At 49.8% G+C, this 12,986-nt stretch overlaps 1 protein-coding gene across 1 annotated transcript; it reads right to left on the minus strand.

Moving 5' to 3' along the window:
- Nucleotides 1-7,303: 7,303 nt before the first annotated feature.
- LOC133339848 (complement C1q tumor necrosis factor-related protein 5-like) lies at nucleotides 7,304-10,970 on the minus strand. Its single transcript, XM_061547981.1, has 3 exons — nucleotides 10,814-10,970; nucleotides 10,139-10,201; nucleotides 7,304-8,657 (listed from the first exon to the last, which is right to left on the minus strand). Exons 1-3 carry the CDS (start codon nucleotides 10,968-10,970, stop codon nucleotides 8,161-8,163), a joined length of 717 nt encoding a protein of 238 aa, XP_061403965.1. The 3' UTR covers nucleotides 7,304-8,160.
- Nucleotides 10,971-12,986: the final 2,016 nt, after the last annotated feature.

A 12,986-nucleotide genomic window follows, 5' to 3' on the forward strand; every position in this document is an offset into this window, starting at 1 on the left:
TGCCCCCGTGAGTGAGTGGTTGGGTGAGTGAGTGGGTGAGTGAGTGGTTAAGTGAGTGAGTGGGTGATTGGCTGAGTGGGTGAGTGAGTGGGTGAGTGAGTGAGTGGGTGAGTGAGTGGGTGAGTGAGTGGGTGATTGGCTGAGTGGGTGAGTGAGTGGTTGGGTGAGTGAGTGGGTGAGTGAGTGAGTGGGTGAGTGGGTGAGTGAGTGAGTGGGTGAGTGAGTGTATTGGTGAGTGTGTAGGTGAGTGTGTGAGTGTGTGGATGAGTGTGTGCGTGAGTGTGTGGGTGTGTGTGTAGTTCTGTCCTTCAAGTCTTCATTGAACGGATCTGATCTGCACACACATAGACACACACACGTACAACAAAGATCCCCCATGTAGCCTGTAACAGACTGTTGGGGCAAGCGCTGTTAGCGAGCACCTATGAAGGCCGGCATGGCACACGAAGGGGTGGGTGGTCAGCACCTGGTCCCTTTTGTCTCCCCAGCGGTGATGATTTTACGTCCCGCACCAGGTACTCATTTGAGACTGAGTCGACCTAGCGGAGGCTCAGGGCCAGTTTAGATAATCAAAATCACCGATGTTGGCCGTGATTCGAACTCGGGTCACCGGGTTCGCAGCGCAGCATAGCGCTAACTGCTACACTACCGCTCCCCCACACAACAACAACACTAAGTGGCGGTGACGTCACCACGATGCTTGCGCCAGGCCATGTGCACCTTGAGACCACGTGAAGTTTCGAACTCCCGCTCGTCGGGCAGACCCAGTAGGTGCCATGGGTCTAACTGAGATGACTGGCTGATGCACCACCTGTGCCCATTTCTGTGCATACTCTTGTTTAAGAAAACGTTGGCTACAACCGGAAATAGGGGGGGGCCCATTGGGGTGCCCTCAGTTTGTTTGTAGAAAGTTCCATTCGAGGTGAAGTATGTATTGGTTAAGCACTGTCTCACCAGGGGGGGGGGTATCCCAGTATTCAGTCCTTGATGAACCAAGATTTCAATGATTGCGATGGTGTCAGGTACAGGAACTTTGGTGAATAAGGAAACCACACCAAAACTGACAAGCAGGTCGTCTGGGGTTGTAGCCAAAGTTTTCATGGAGAAATTTGAGACTGACGCCATCCAGACTGCCACTCTACGCCCGACCTTATGGAAGAGGTAGTAGATGACACTTTTGTCATCTGGCCACATGGCCGGCTTGCTCTAGACCAATTCCTCGATCACATCAATTCCATACACCCAGCCATCAGATTTACCATGGAAGTCGAAAAAGATGGCAAGCTACCCTTTTTGGATGTCCTAATTAAAAGGAGACCTGATGGTTCAATGAGCCACTCTGTCTACAGGAAAGCCACCAATACGGATGCTTACCTAAAACCGGATTTCCACCACCATCCATCCCAGAAGAACTCCCTCATCAAGACTCTATACCATAGAGCCCAATGCATCTCCGACCAGGAACACATTGCCAGTGAACTCAAACACGTACGCCAAGGTATAGAGTGGTGTATAGTAATACAGTATGTAATTTAATGTTGGGTTTGTCTATGGTAGTAAATAGTACGGGGTAGACACGTGTGATGTAAGAGAAAAAAGTTTAGCTGGAAGCATATTATATTTTTTGCGACGTAGAATTGTAATGTATTACTTACTGTTAGTAGCTCAGCTTATTGGAGAGTATATTTAGTATACTAATGATACTATGTAGTTCATACTTTCGTTTTTACATGGTTGTTTAGTAACTGCAGCTACATACTATTAACATTCCTTCCCTTTGTTAATGCTACCCTCATCCCCTCCCTTTGATGCTGCTAATCCTGCATAATGCATGGGCATAATATGAGTTTGAAACCCTCCCGCCCACCTCCTACGCATTTCCTCTAAATATGCTAAATTCCGCTTGATATGCAAATTATTTCGTCAAGGCGCTCTTCTTCCCCCTCCAACCCAGCTTAAATATACGCTCCAAGCTTGGTGGTGTTTCATTCTTCACCTGAGGACGGCTGCTTGCGTTGTGGCCGAAACGTCGTGAGACTTATTTTATTATGTTTTATTTTTATTATTTTATTATTTCCCTTCTACGTGACTTTACCGAAAGAACCAAGAAGATTCTTCTATATTCTTTAGTAATTTCGGTAAAGTCACGTAGGTGGAAATAAAACAAAATAAATCACGACGTTTTGATCTCAACACAAGCAATCGTCATCAGCTGAACACCTGATGACGATTGCTGGTGATTTTACCGAAAGAACCAAACAGTATGGATTCCTGCAGTCACGAAAGCATCAAATCAAGATGACGACTTCTTCCAATATAGAGGCACGACAGCCTCAGCAAGGTCATCCACATTTTCCCCAATTATGTTTTCCACACTGAGGGATTTCCCTTCCCCTAAGACCTTGCAGAAATGCTCAGCAAATCTACAAACCTGTTCCTGGGGGTCGTTGACCATATCACATTTTTCCCCCTGTTGTCTATTGTGATTAAAAAAATCTATTAAATAAAATATAGGTAAAATAACGAAATAAAAATGTACTATTGGCTCTCTTGTTGTCTGGGGGTATGTATCACCAATCGTGATAATATCAATGATTCTCGCTTCAACTTGTACGCTTCTTGCGTTAGCATTAATTGTTCTCGCTTGAACAATTACGTGTGCAATTGTGTCAGGTATCGGGATTCGGATCTCGCCGCAGGATACAGTTCGTTATTACGACAATGATGCACAAGATTAGGAAAGAAGCACACAGGAACCTGTTTTTAATCTAAGCAACTTTAATCTCAACTTCTGCCAACATCCAAAAATTATAATCATCAGAACACCAACAACATTGTCCATGCAAGTTTAGTGTAGCAGCGCCGACTGGCGACTAGAAGTAGCAATTACGGGTGTACCCACCCAAGGGGAAGAACTGGGGCAAGGGTCATAAGGAATAAGAACTGGGCCAAAGGTCATGGAAGGGATCCATCTTTGAGCTCCCAGAACCAGCTAGAAGGTTCGAGAAGGGGGGCGTTGCCAAGGCGGGGCCAGATCCCGCTGGAAGGATAAAAGGGGGCGAGAGAGGGAGTTCGGTGGCTGTCCGTGGGAATCAAGGTCGTCTCGCCGTGGAAGTCGTCCTCGTCGTCGCCATCGCTGCTGCCATGCTTGTCATCGTCCGACGCCATCTCTGCTGGATAGTCAGCCAGCTATCCAGTCAGTTAGCGTCGTCGAGCTCGGTGGTCAGGTTAAATTTCCCACACTATCACAGCCACCTCGCACGCCGAGCTCGACATTGCTGCTCTGCGATCTGCCATTAACATGATAATCTCTCACATTAACATGCTAATATCTCACATTAACATAGCCACCTCCACGCCTTCGTAGTGGAGGCCACTGTCCAGTTACATTAACATCACGAGCCCTGCCCACTTTGTTTATGACCCTTGGGCTACAATATTTTTAAACGTTTAAAACAGTCTGCCTTACCAGCTTTCCCCCTCTTTTCTCCTCCTGATGACGATCGCTTGTGTTGTGGTCGAGACGTAATTTTTTTTTACCTATCTTCGTGACTTTACCGAAAGACCCATGGATATGAATTCCTGCAGTCACGAAAGCTTTAAGCCAAGATTTATGCCAAATAGTCAGTATAAAAACCTTTTGCTCCTGGGCTGCCCCATCATATAACAGTACATTCTATCATCAAACTAACGTTTAATACCATATATTGGAAATATTCCTACGCGGTGGTGGTAAATCCAAACATTACAACTTTCAAGCAAAGGCTTGTGAGTAAGTAAACTCCACGATGCCTGTCTCCCTTGTGTTCGGGACGCTGCTGAAGCAGCAGGGGGTGCTCCTTTTGCCTTTGTTGTTTCAATGGAGGAGTTCACAGGCCTCCGTTACTGTGTTTTTTATAACGCGCTAAATCCATATATATGTAAAAAGATAACTATTACGTAAAAAATAGAAAATAAAAATAGGCGATATCACTCTTCATATAATTTTTTGAAAATGGCATTTGTACAACACCCCTAATGATGGTGATAGGTGTTGCACTAAAAGCTACTTCTTGATGGAGTTAAACAGTGATTTGTGATCAGGTATTACTGAGGCAGACTCCATTTCCTCAGCAACCCGTGACAAACACCCATCTTTGCAGCTCCGTATGGCTCTCCAAATCTCTGAGAGAAGGCTGCGGTAAACTTCCTCATTCTCTGACATGGGATGCTGTAGACCGCGAGAGGGGACATGTCGCTTTTGCTCACCCAGCCTGAACACCTTCTCTGTCTGCCAGGGTTTCTGTGGAGATTTGGACAGTGCACCCAAAGCAGTAATTGCAGCTGCATGAGCCACAGTCCAATAACTCACCCATTTCCCATCGACATCAGAAATGGTGGAAGATGCAAACCCCAGCTGCAAGTGATCGTGGAATTCTCACTTGCAACTTTCATTAGCTAGCTGAGACCAAGCAGATGTTTGTTCGAATAGGTTCCTGGATGTATACCCACTACCGGAGTGGAAGAATGTCATACGTATCTTAGAAATGATAAGCCGATGGTCAGTGGGCAGATTAGCCTTACGGTAGGGCCTGCTGTCAAGGACATGGGCGCGTATCCACTTTTCGATCATGATTTAGTCCAGCAGATGGTCTTGCTTGGACCCGGCATGCATCCATGATTTTGAGTGGATGCACCGATGCTGGAACAGCGTGTTGGTAATTACAAGCCCATGGGCTTCACACAAATATAGCAGCCTCCAACCGTTGTTTTTGAGCTGATCTGTCTGATGCCTTCCAGTCACTCCAGACCAGGTGCCAGCATCATGACCCACTCGGGACTCAAAGCCACCCAACAAGATGATTCTATCTCGAGGGGCCACTTTAGCTAGCTCCTGTGACAGGATGTCATAAAAGACATGTGATTCATCGGCCTTGCCTGCATTCCTCTACTGATGTTCATCTTCGTTTCGCAAGCGTAGAGAAGGAAGGGAATGACCGTGGCCGAGAAGACCTGAAGCTTCGTGCGGAGCGACAGACCAGGTAGCTTCCACACAGCGTTACGCAACCGATTAAAAGATATTGCCACTCGACTGATTCGGAGTGAGACCTCTGCTGTTAAACCGGTGCCGGTAATGAGCACAGTCCAAGTATGGGAAACTCTCTCTACAACTACCCCATCACCGATTGGGAGTTGTGGGGGTGGAGTGTCCGATGGTACAAAATACCCAGGCAGGTGCTTAGTTTTGGTGGGGCTGATGGTGAAGCCCCACCTCTTAGTGGCACGCTCTAGCAGCAGTGTCTCCAACTCCTCCTCTGAATGAGCAGCAATTACCAAATCATCAGCATACATAATGTGGTTGACCAATAGGGAGACATTCCTTGACCGCACCCGGGCAGCCTCCCATTGTATCTGTACCAAATGAAAATTCCTCCAGTACAGCTATTGAAGGCTTTACGAACTACGTGGTCAAAATAGATGTTAAATAATGTGAGAGAACCAAGAACATCCTTGTCGCACCCCAAGGTGTACAAGGAATGGCTCTGACTCCCAGCCACATAGTTTTACCTGGGCCCGTTCATCATCATGAAGGTCTTTAATGATAGTGAGCAGCGGGTCAGGGACTCCGAAAGAACGAAGAACAACCCAGAGCCCAGGCCTACTGATGTTATTATAGGCCTTGACTAGTTCAATAAAGCAGAGATGTAGGTCTTGTTTGAATCCCCTACTCCGCTGATGTAGCAGATGGACAGCAAATATGGCATCTGTGCAGGACTGTCCACTCCTGAAACCGCATTGGGGCTCCGCAAGCCTCTCCTCAGCGTGCCGAGCAAGGCAATGTTGAATAATCCTTGCCAGGACCTAACCCGGCACACTGAGGAGTGAGATGCCCCTGTAGTTGTTACAGTTTGTGTGGCCTTCTTAAAGAAGGGGACCACCAGGGCATCTATCCAATCCTGCATAACCCTTCCAGCGGTCCAGACTGTTGTTATGATGTCACATAGGGCAGTCTGCGCACAAACGCCACACACCCTCAGCATTTTGCTTGGGAGATCATCTCTGCCCGGTGCCTTTTCTGGTCTCAGACTCTGGACCGCCTTCAGTACTTCGTCAACAGATGGTACCTCAGCCAGCCACTCACAAGGGGTGACCTCTTCCAATATTTTAGGCACCGCAGCCTCAGCAGGGTCATCCCCACTTTGTCCCATGATGTTTTCCATGTCGAGGGATTTGCCCTCCCCCAGGACCTCACAGAAATGCTCAGCAAATCTGCAAACCTGTTCCTGGGGGTCGGAGATTGGATCACGATTAGGGTGGGCCTGTCGCTTTTTCTCAACCATCCTGAACACCTCCTCTGTCAACCAAGAGTGGAGGACGATGCCAACCCCTGCCGCAAGCGATGATGAAATTCTCGCTGGCAACTTCCATCAGCTAGATGAGACCAGGCCACCTTAAGTTGGAATCGGTGTCCTGTGTACACCCATCACCGGAGTGGAAGAATGGCAGGTGCATCTTACAGATGACAAGTCGATGGTCAGATGGCAGATCAGTTCCACGGTAGGTCCTGGTGTCAAGAACATGGGCTCGCATCCGCTGTTCCATCACTATGTAGTCCAGCAGATGTTCTTGCTTGGACCAGGCATGCATCCATAATGTTGTGTGGATGCGCCGATGCCGGAACAGCGTGTTGGTAATTACAAGCCCGTGGGCTTAGCAGCCTCCTGCCGTTGTTATTGAGCTGATTTGGCCCATGCCTTCCAATAAATCCAGACCAGGTTCCTGCATCAGGCATTGAAGTCACCCAATAAGATGACTCTATCCCGAGGGGCCACTTTAGCCAGCACCTGTGACAGGAGGTCATAGAAGGCATCTGACTCATCGGCCTTGCCTGCATCCCTCCACGGATGTTCGTCTTCGGTGGGGGCATAAATAACCACCACCACTCCTTGCCTCTGGTTGATGGGAAGGCGAGCACAAAGTAGCCTGTGGCTTATAGCTTCCCACACCTCACCGACACGGCCCCACGCCCCCTTCATTATTTTGTTCATAAGTAGAGCCACACCATTTTGTTTGGCAGTCTCCTGCCCCGAGTAGAGGACCATCCCCCCTCATGGTGGCAGGAGCCAGAGCCGGTCCACCGGACCTCCTGAATGCCACAGAGATTCAGGCAGTGCCGGTCCAGCTCCCAACTGCTGCTACATAGATCCCTTAAGAGCGCTGTTGTGAGTGCAATGCAAGACCGAGGTTGATTCTGCGTAACATGTTGGGAGTACGGCTCTCCCGTTGAGTCCTGGGGCGGGGGTCCCTGACGCTGTAGTCGACCTCGACGGTGAATTTGCGTACCCTGGGCTTCTGGTACGTTGCCTCGTCGCCCAGGAGTTGAGGCCTGCGTCAGGGTTGGTGTGAATGGTCCCCGCGGTGGTCTCTATCTGTGTAAGTCGCTGTGGTGTTCCGTCATTGTCGACACGGGGGTCGCTGCGTGAAGTCGGTGAACTGCAGGGTTCTGTAGACGCGTGCTATTACTGTCGCCGAGAGTTTGAAGAGTTGGTTTTACTTGGTTGTCAAGAAAATTATTATCTGCCACAGTTGGTTCACGTCCTTGTGCATAACGAACCAAGGCATAGTTACTGCATTACAAATCTTGTTAAAATTCCCAGTATTCCAGATCGAGTTATTGTCCTTCTTTACGTTTCCTTCCGATGAAAAATATTGAGAGAATTGCACGGGAGAGAAAATAGATCCGAAGTCCTCTCTCTCCCATGTTAGAAATGAGCAACTCTCGTAGCTATCAGCTGGAATTGGAATATTTCCCCCTTCACTGCCGATGCCGGATGGGAAAATTTGTGAGGTTTCAGGACTTTTTCAGTTGGTGCAAGCAGCTATGTCTCTGCGCATTGTCTAACCGATTCATAATCCCCTAGACACCGTGACTCACAAGGAGGGAGGTGGCTGAGAAGAAGTGCCGGGCCTATTTTGCCTCTGGTGAGAACATCTCACATCCGAAAATTTGCAATCATTACCACAGCATTGGGCAAGCTGAGTATATTTGCAGATGTTTGTTGGGTATTTTTCTGAGATGTTGCCCAAAAGCTTTGTTTAACACGGGGGCAGGGGTGCATATGCGTGTGTTAATGTGTTCCCAATCTGTATTGCCTGATGCGCTGATGGAAACAAAATGATTCACTCGGAGTACAGGATATAGCCGCTGAACACCGAGTCTCTGTGCACGTTGAAGAACAAATTAATGTGCGGAGCCTCCAACTCCAGCCAAACCTCGTCCTCGGCTTTGAGACTCAGCACGACGCTGCCACTTATTGCGTTGAATTTCTCACCGCACACCTTAGAGATGATGTTCCCGTTTTTCATGATCATAACCACAATGTACTTTTCACCGGGGTGCGCGTACAGCGTGAAATAGTAGACGCCTGGATGGGCGCAGGTGAACTTCCCTGTGCCGGGGTTGTAGTGGCCCTGCGGGTTGGTGATGATGACGTTGAACGTCACGGGGGAGCCGGCCGCCGGCGTGTAAGTGTCGACCTTCGCAGAGAAGGCCGACCTGGGCCCCACGCCGCTCTCTCCCCGCTCGCCTTTCTCGCCTCTTTCGCCCTGCTCACCTGCGACTCCCGGAGTCCCCGCGAGCCCTGGTTGGCCAAGAGGGCCCAGCTTTCCTGGCAGACCTAGTCGGACAACACGGTCCAAACGCACGGCGTGTGCATGTGCGTGTGTTAACCCACAGTAGTGTAGCGGTTAGCACTATGAACCCAGCAGAGACCTGAGTGCGATTCCCGCTCATGGTCAACACAAGCGACGAATATCTGAACCAGTCCTGGGACTCCTTCCCTAGGTCGACTCAGCCTCAAATGATTACCTGGTGCAATGTGTGCACAACGCCACTTGGGAGACAAAGGCATGCCGGCCTTCATCGGTGCTCACTAACAGCACTTGCCACAACAGTCTGATAAGGCTATACGGGGGATTTTTGTATATTTATCCCCACTCTCAAACCGAGAGATGGGGCAATTCTGCACCCATGTTGATGACGGTGAGCCAAACCTGCACAATTGGTGTCTTTTAACTTCACGTAAAAAAGTATAGGAGAGGTGATACATCGCTTCGTGGCACATGCAGCCTGGTTTACAGGAGGTCGTGCGCTCGATCGCATTCCTGACGCCAGCTGTTTATTTGGAGTTTGCATGCGTCTCTCCCCGTTGTTGTGTGGATTTTTCACTGGGTCCTCCGATTTTCCACCCTCCACATGTTTACATGTATTTATCTGAATTTATGTCCACGTGATGATAAGTCCACTTCGTCGAGCTATCATTACGTGTGGCCAGGTCGCTTCTGAACAAGAGTTACATATGTCGCGTGGTGTTTATTAACGCGGAAAACTTCGTATTTTTCTCCTGAGTTACTTTATTCACAGCGTCTCACACGGATGCTCCTCACGTTCAACACCACGTACTCATGTCGCAAACTCTTTCTTTCTTCCTCCGCTAGCCTGTTACTCCCCGCTCTCCTAGGCTGTCACGGACTCTCTCTGTACACTCTGCTAGCTTCTCACCACTAAAGCCTATCACACTCAAACTAAAGATTTTCCGCTAGTCTTTCCACTGATAGCGTGTCTCGCCCTTTCCCCCAGCGGGGGATCAGCCATCATCTCTGGGGAGGACGAGGTGTGGAGGGCAAGGTACCGTACTTCTCTTGAATACTGTTCACTGCTTCATCTCCAACCAACTGCTTCATCTCCAACCAACTTGCTTCACAAGTTCCTCTTATATCTCCCTCCTAATTATGTGCCCTCAGGTGGCCCTCATTAAGCCAGCGTCTTCCGGACGCCTCTTGCACTGTTCTCACCCTCATCTTCACTATCTCTCGCCTCCTTGACACCTACCCCGCGTTTGCATTTGCAGCCAGCCAATCACTGCCTCGTTCCCTAATTGTTGGCGTCTCTCTGTCTGCTGTCTCCCAGGCCACCCGCCTGCACCTGCTCGTCCTGAGCTGACCTCACTGTTTGCAACCCCGTACATGAATGCAACTGCTGTTTGCAAACCCTGCGAACGTTACGCCACTACGCATAGTTCAGTGAGGATTACTTGGTAATAAAATAAATACATAGAATCAGCTGCTAGGAGCACACGAGTCAGTGTCACAGTCCCACCTGGGTCTCCAGTCAAGCCTCGAGCCCCGAGGTCTCCCTTGGCTCCGGGTGCTCCGGTAACGCCTGCGAGAAGAACAAAGCATGGCTCGTCCGCTACTCAAGCCACTCTCAATTCACACCACTCGCTTCCACTCACTCTCCTGCCTCTCCACTCTCATCTCACTCTACTCCCCTCCACGCACTCCCCTGCCTCTGCCCTGTCATCTCACTCTACTCCCCTCCACTCACTCTCATCCCTCTCCACTCTCATCTCAGTCAACGTCCCTCCACTCACTCTCCTACCTCTCCCCTCTCATCTCACTCAACTCCCAACACGCACTCTCCTTGCCTCTCCCCACCCATCTCACTCCCCTCCACGCACTCTCCTACCTCTCCCCTCTCATCTCACTCATATCCCCTCCACGCACTCTCCTGCCTCTGCCCTCTCATCTCACTCTACTCCACACGAGACACTCTCCTACGATAATGAGTGAGTGAACGATCGAGTGCATGACATGGCGAGTGAACGATTGAGTGAGTGAATGAGTGAGTGAATTAGTTAGTGAATGAGTGAGTGAGTGAACGAGTGAACAAATGAGTGAGCAAGTGAACGAGTGAGTGAACGAGTGAGCGAGTGAGTGATCGCGTCGCACCACCAGCGCACCGTGGGGGATTCTCTGGGACCCGACCCCTCACCGTCTCTGCCGTCCCTCCCGGGGGCCCCAGGGGTCCCGTGCTGCCCCGGGGCTCCGGGCTGACCGGGGATCCCGTTGATGCCCGCGCAGATGGTCTTCTCCTGCTGGGCTCCCACCACCACCACCCCCAGCAGCAGCGGCAGGGCCGAGATGGACATCTGGGGACAGCAGTGGCGAGATGTTAACTAGCTCGCCTGGTACACAGGATGGATTTAAACACGAATTATTATTTTATTTTACCAAGTAAGGTATTAATGAGCTGCTATATAGTAGCTCTTTTTTCACAAGCGCCCTGCCCATCACAAATGCGGGTCTATGTGTAAGTCGCCTCGTCTCTGTGCGAGGCAGTGGGTCCTTGTGTGAGTCTACTCGTCTCAATGTGAGTTCACGGGTCTCTTTGTGAGTTTGGGTCTTATTGTGAGTCTGTGGGTCTCTGTGAGTAATATGGGTCTCTATGTGAGGAATCTACGGGTTTCTGTGTGAGGCTATGGATCTTTGTATGAGTCTATGGATCTCTGTGTGAGGCTATGGATCTTTGTGTAAGTGTACGAGTCCCTGTGTGAGTTTGTGGATCTATGTATGAGTTTGTTGGTCTATATGATTATACGGGTCCCTTTGTGAGTCTATGGTCATTTTGTGAGTCTATGTGTCTCTGTGTGAGGAGTATATGGCCTTTGCGTGAGTCTGCGGGTCTATGTGTGAGTCAACTCGTCTTCATGTGAGTCTACGGGTCTCTGTGTGTCTTTTAATTTTTGTGTGCCTCTATGGGTCTGTGTGAGTCTTTGGGTTTCTTTGTGAGGCTATGGATCTCTGTGTACATCTATGGGTCTGTGTGAGTCTACGGGTCCCAGTGTGAGTCTGTGGATCTACGTGTGAGTCTGTGGGTGTATGTGTAATGAGTCTATGGGTCTCCGTGTGAGTCTATGAGTTTCTGTGTGATGCTATGGATCTCTGTGTACATCTATGGGTTTGTGTGAGTCTACGGGTCCCAGTGTGAGTCTGTTGATTTATGTGTGTGTGTTTGGGTCTATGTGTGAGTGGACTCATCTCTATGTGAGGCTATGGGTCTTTTTGTGAGTCTATGGGTTCCTGTGAGTAATATATGGGTCTATGTGTGAGGAATCTATGGGTTTCTGTGTGAGGCTATGGATCTCTGTGTGAGGCTATGGGTCTCTGTGTGAGTCTATGGGTCTGGTGTGATGTCTATGGGTCTCTGTGTGAGTCTTTATACGTACGGTAAGTTGAATTTTCTTTCGCTCCACCGTACGTAGCAGCTGAGCGTCCTGCTAACCGCAGGTTGTCGGTGCTCAGCGTTGGTCACCGAGTCACTGGAATCCTCTCCCCCGTCTCCCCTTTTAAACGTTACTCGGGTCACGTGCTCCTCCATTTCCAACTTGGCCCAGACCTCCCACGTGTGACGTCACAGTCAACACGCGCGCGCACAAACAAGAAAGACAAAGATCCCCGCGTAGCCTGTAACAGACTGCCGGGGGCAAGTGGCTGTTAGTAGCGAGACGTAGCAGCGCCTATGAAGGCAACCGGCACTGTGGCACACGGGGTGGGTGGCCAGCAGCACACTCGCCCAACCGCCTTTGTCTCCATTAGTGGTGATATTTAGCAGTGACGTGCGGTGAGGTCAATGGCTGGGAGGCACTGGCTCGTATCAAAGCCTGTGAGGGGGCGTGTCTTCACTGAGGGGCGTGTCTTCACTGAGGGGGCGTGTCTTCACTGAGGGGGCGTGTCCTCACTGAGGGGGCGTGTCCTCACTGAGGGTGTGTCGTCACTGAGGGGGCGTGTCGTCACTGAGGGGGCGTGTTCTCACTGAGGCGGGCTTTTCTGACACGCCCCCCTCAGTGAGGCAAATGTGAAAGCTGCCTCCCCTGGTGCTTTTTGATTGCAGTTTCATCACGAGACATGCGAGACTAGATATCTTATACACATACGTGAAATAAGTTACCTGGATTATGGAAGGCGAGGACATGAAATGAAGGGTCTATAAACATTACCTTGGTGACATACTGAGATAGTAACAGGCACGTGCTTATTGCCCGCGTTCCATCCAGTTTCTGAGGGTTGCGCAATCAGAGAGCAGGCTGAGCTCGTCACTGCCTCACCTCTCGTCTCTCCCTGTATTTGCAGTGGAGCTCGGCAAATTTGGCGATTTTGACTATGAA

Source organism: Lethenteron reissneri, unplaced genomic scaffold (genome assembly GCF_015708825.2).
Source record: "Lethenteron reissneri isolate LAM-NWPU_2019-01 unplaced genomic scaffold, ASM1570882v1 scaffold_438, whole genome shotgun sequence".
NCBI lineage: Eukaryota > Metazoa > Chordata > Hyperoartia > Petromyzontiformes > Petromyzontidae > Lethenteron > Lethenteron reissneri.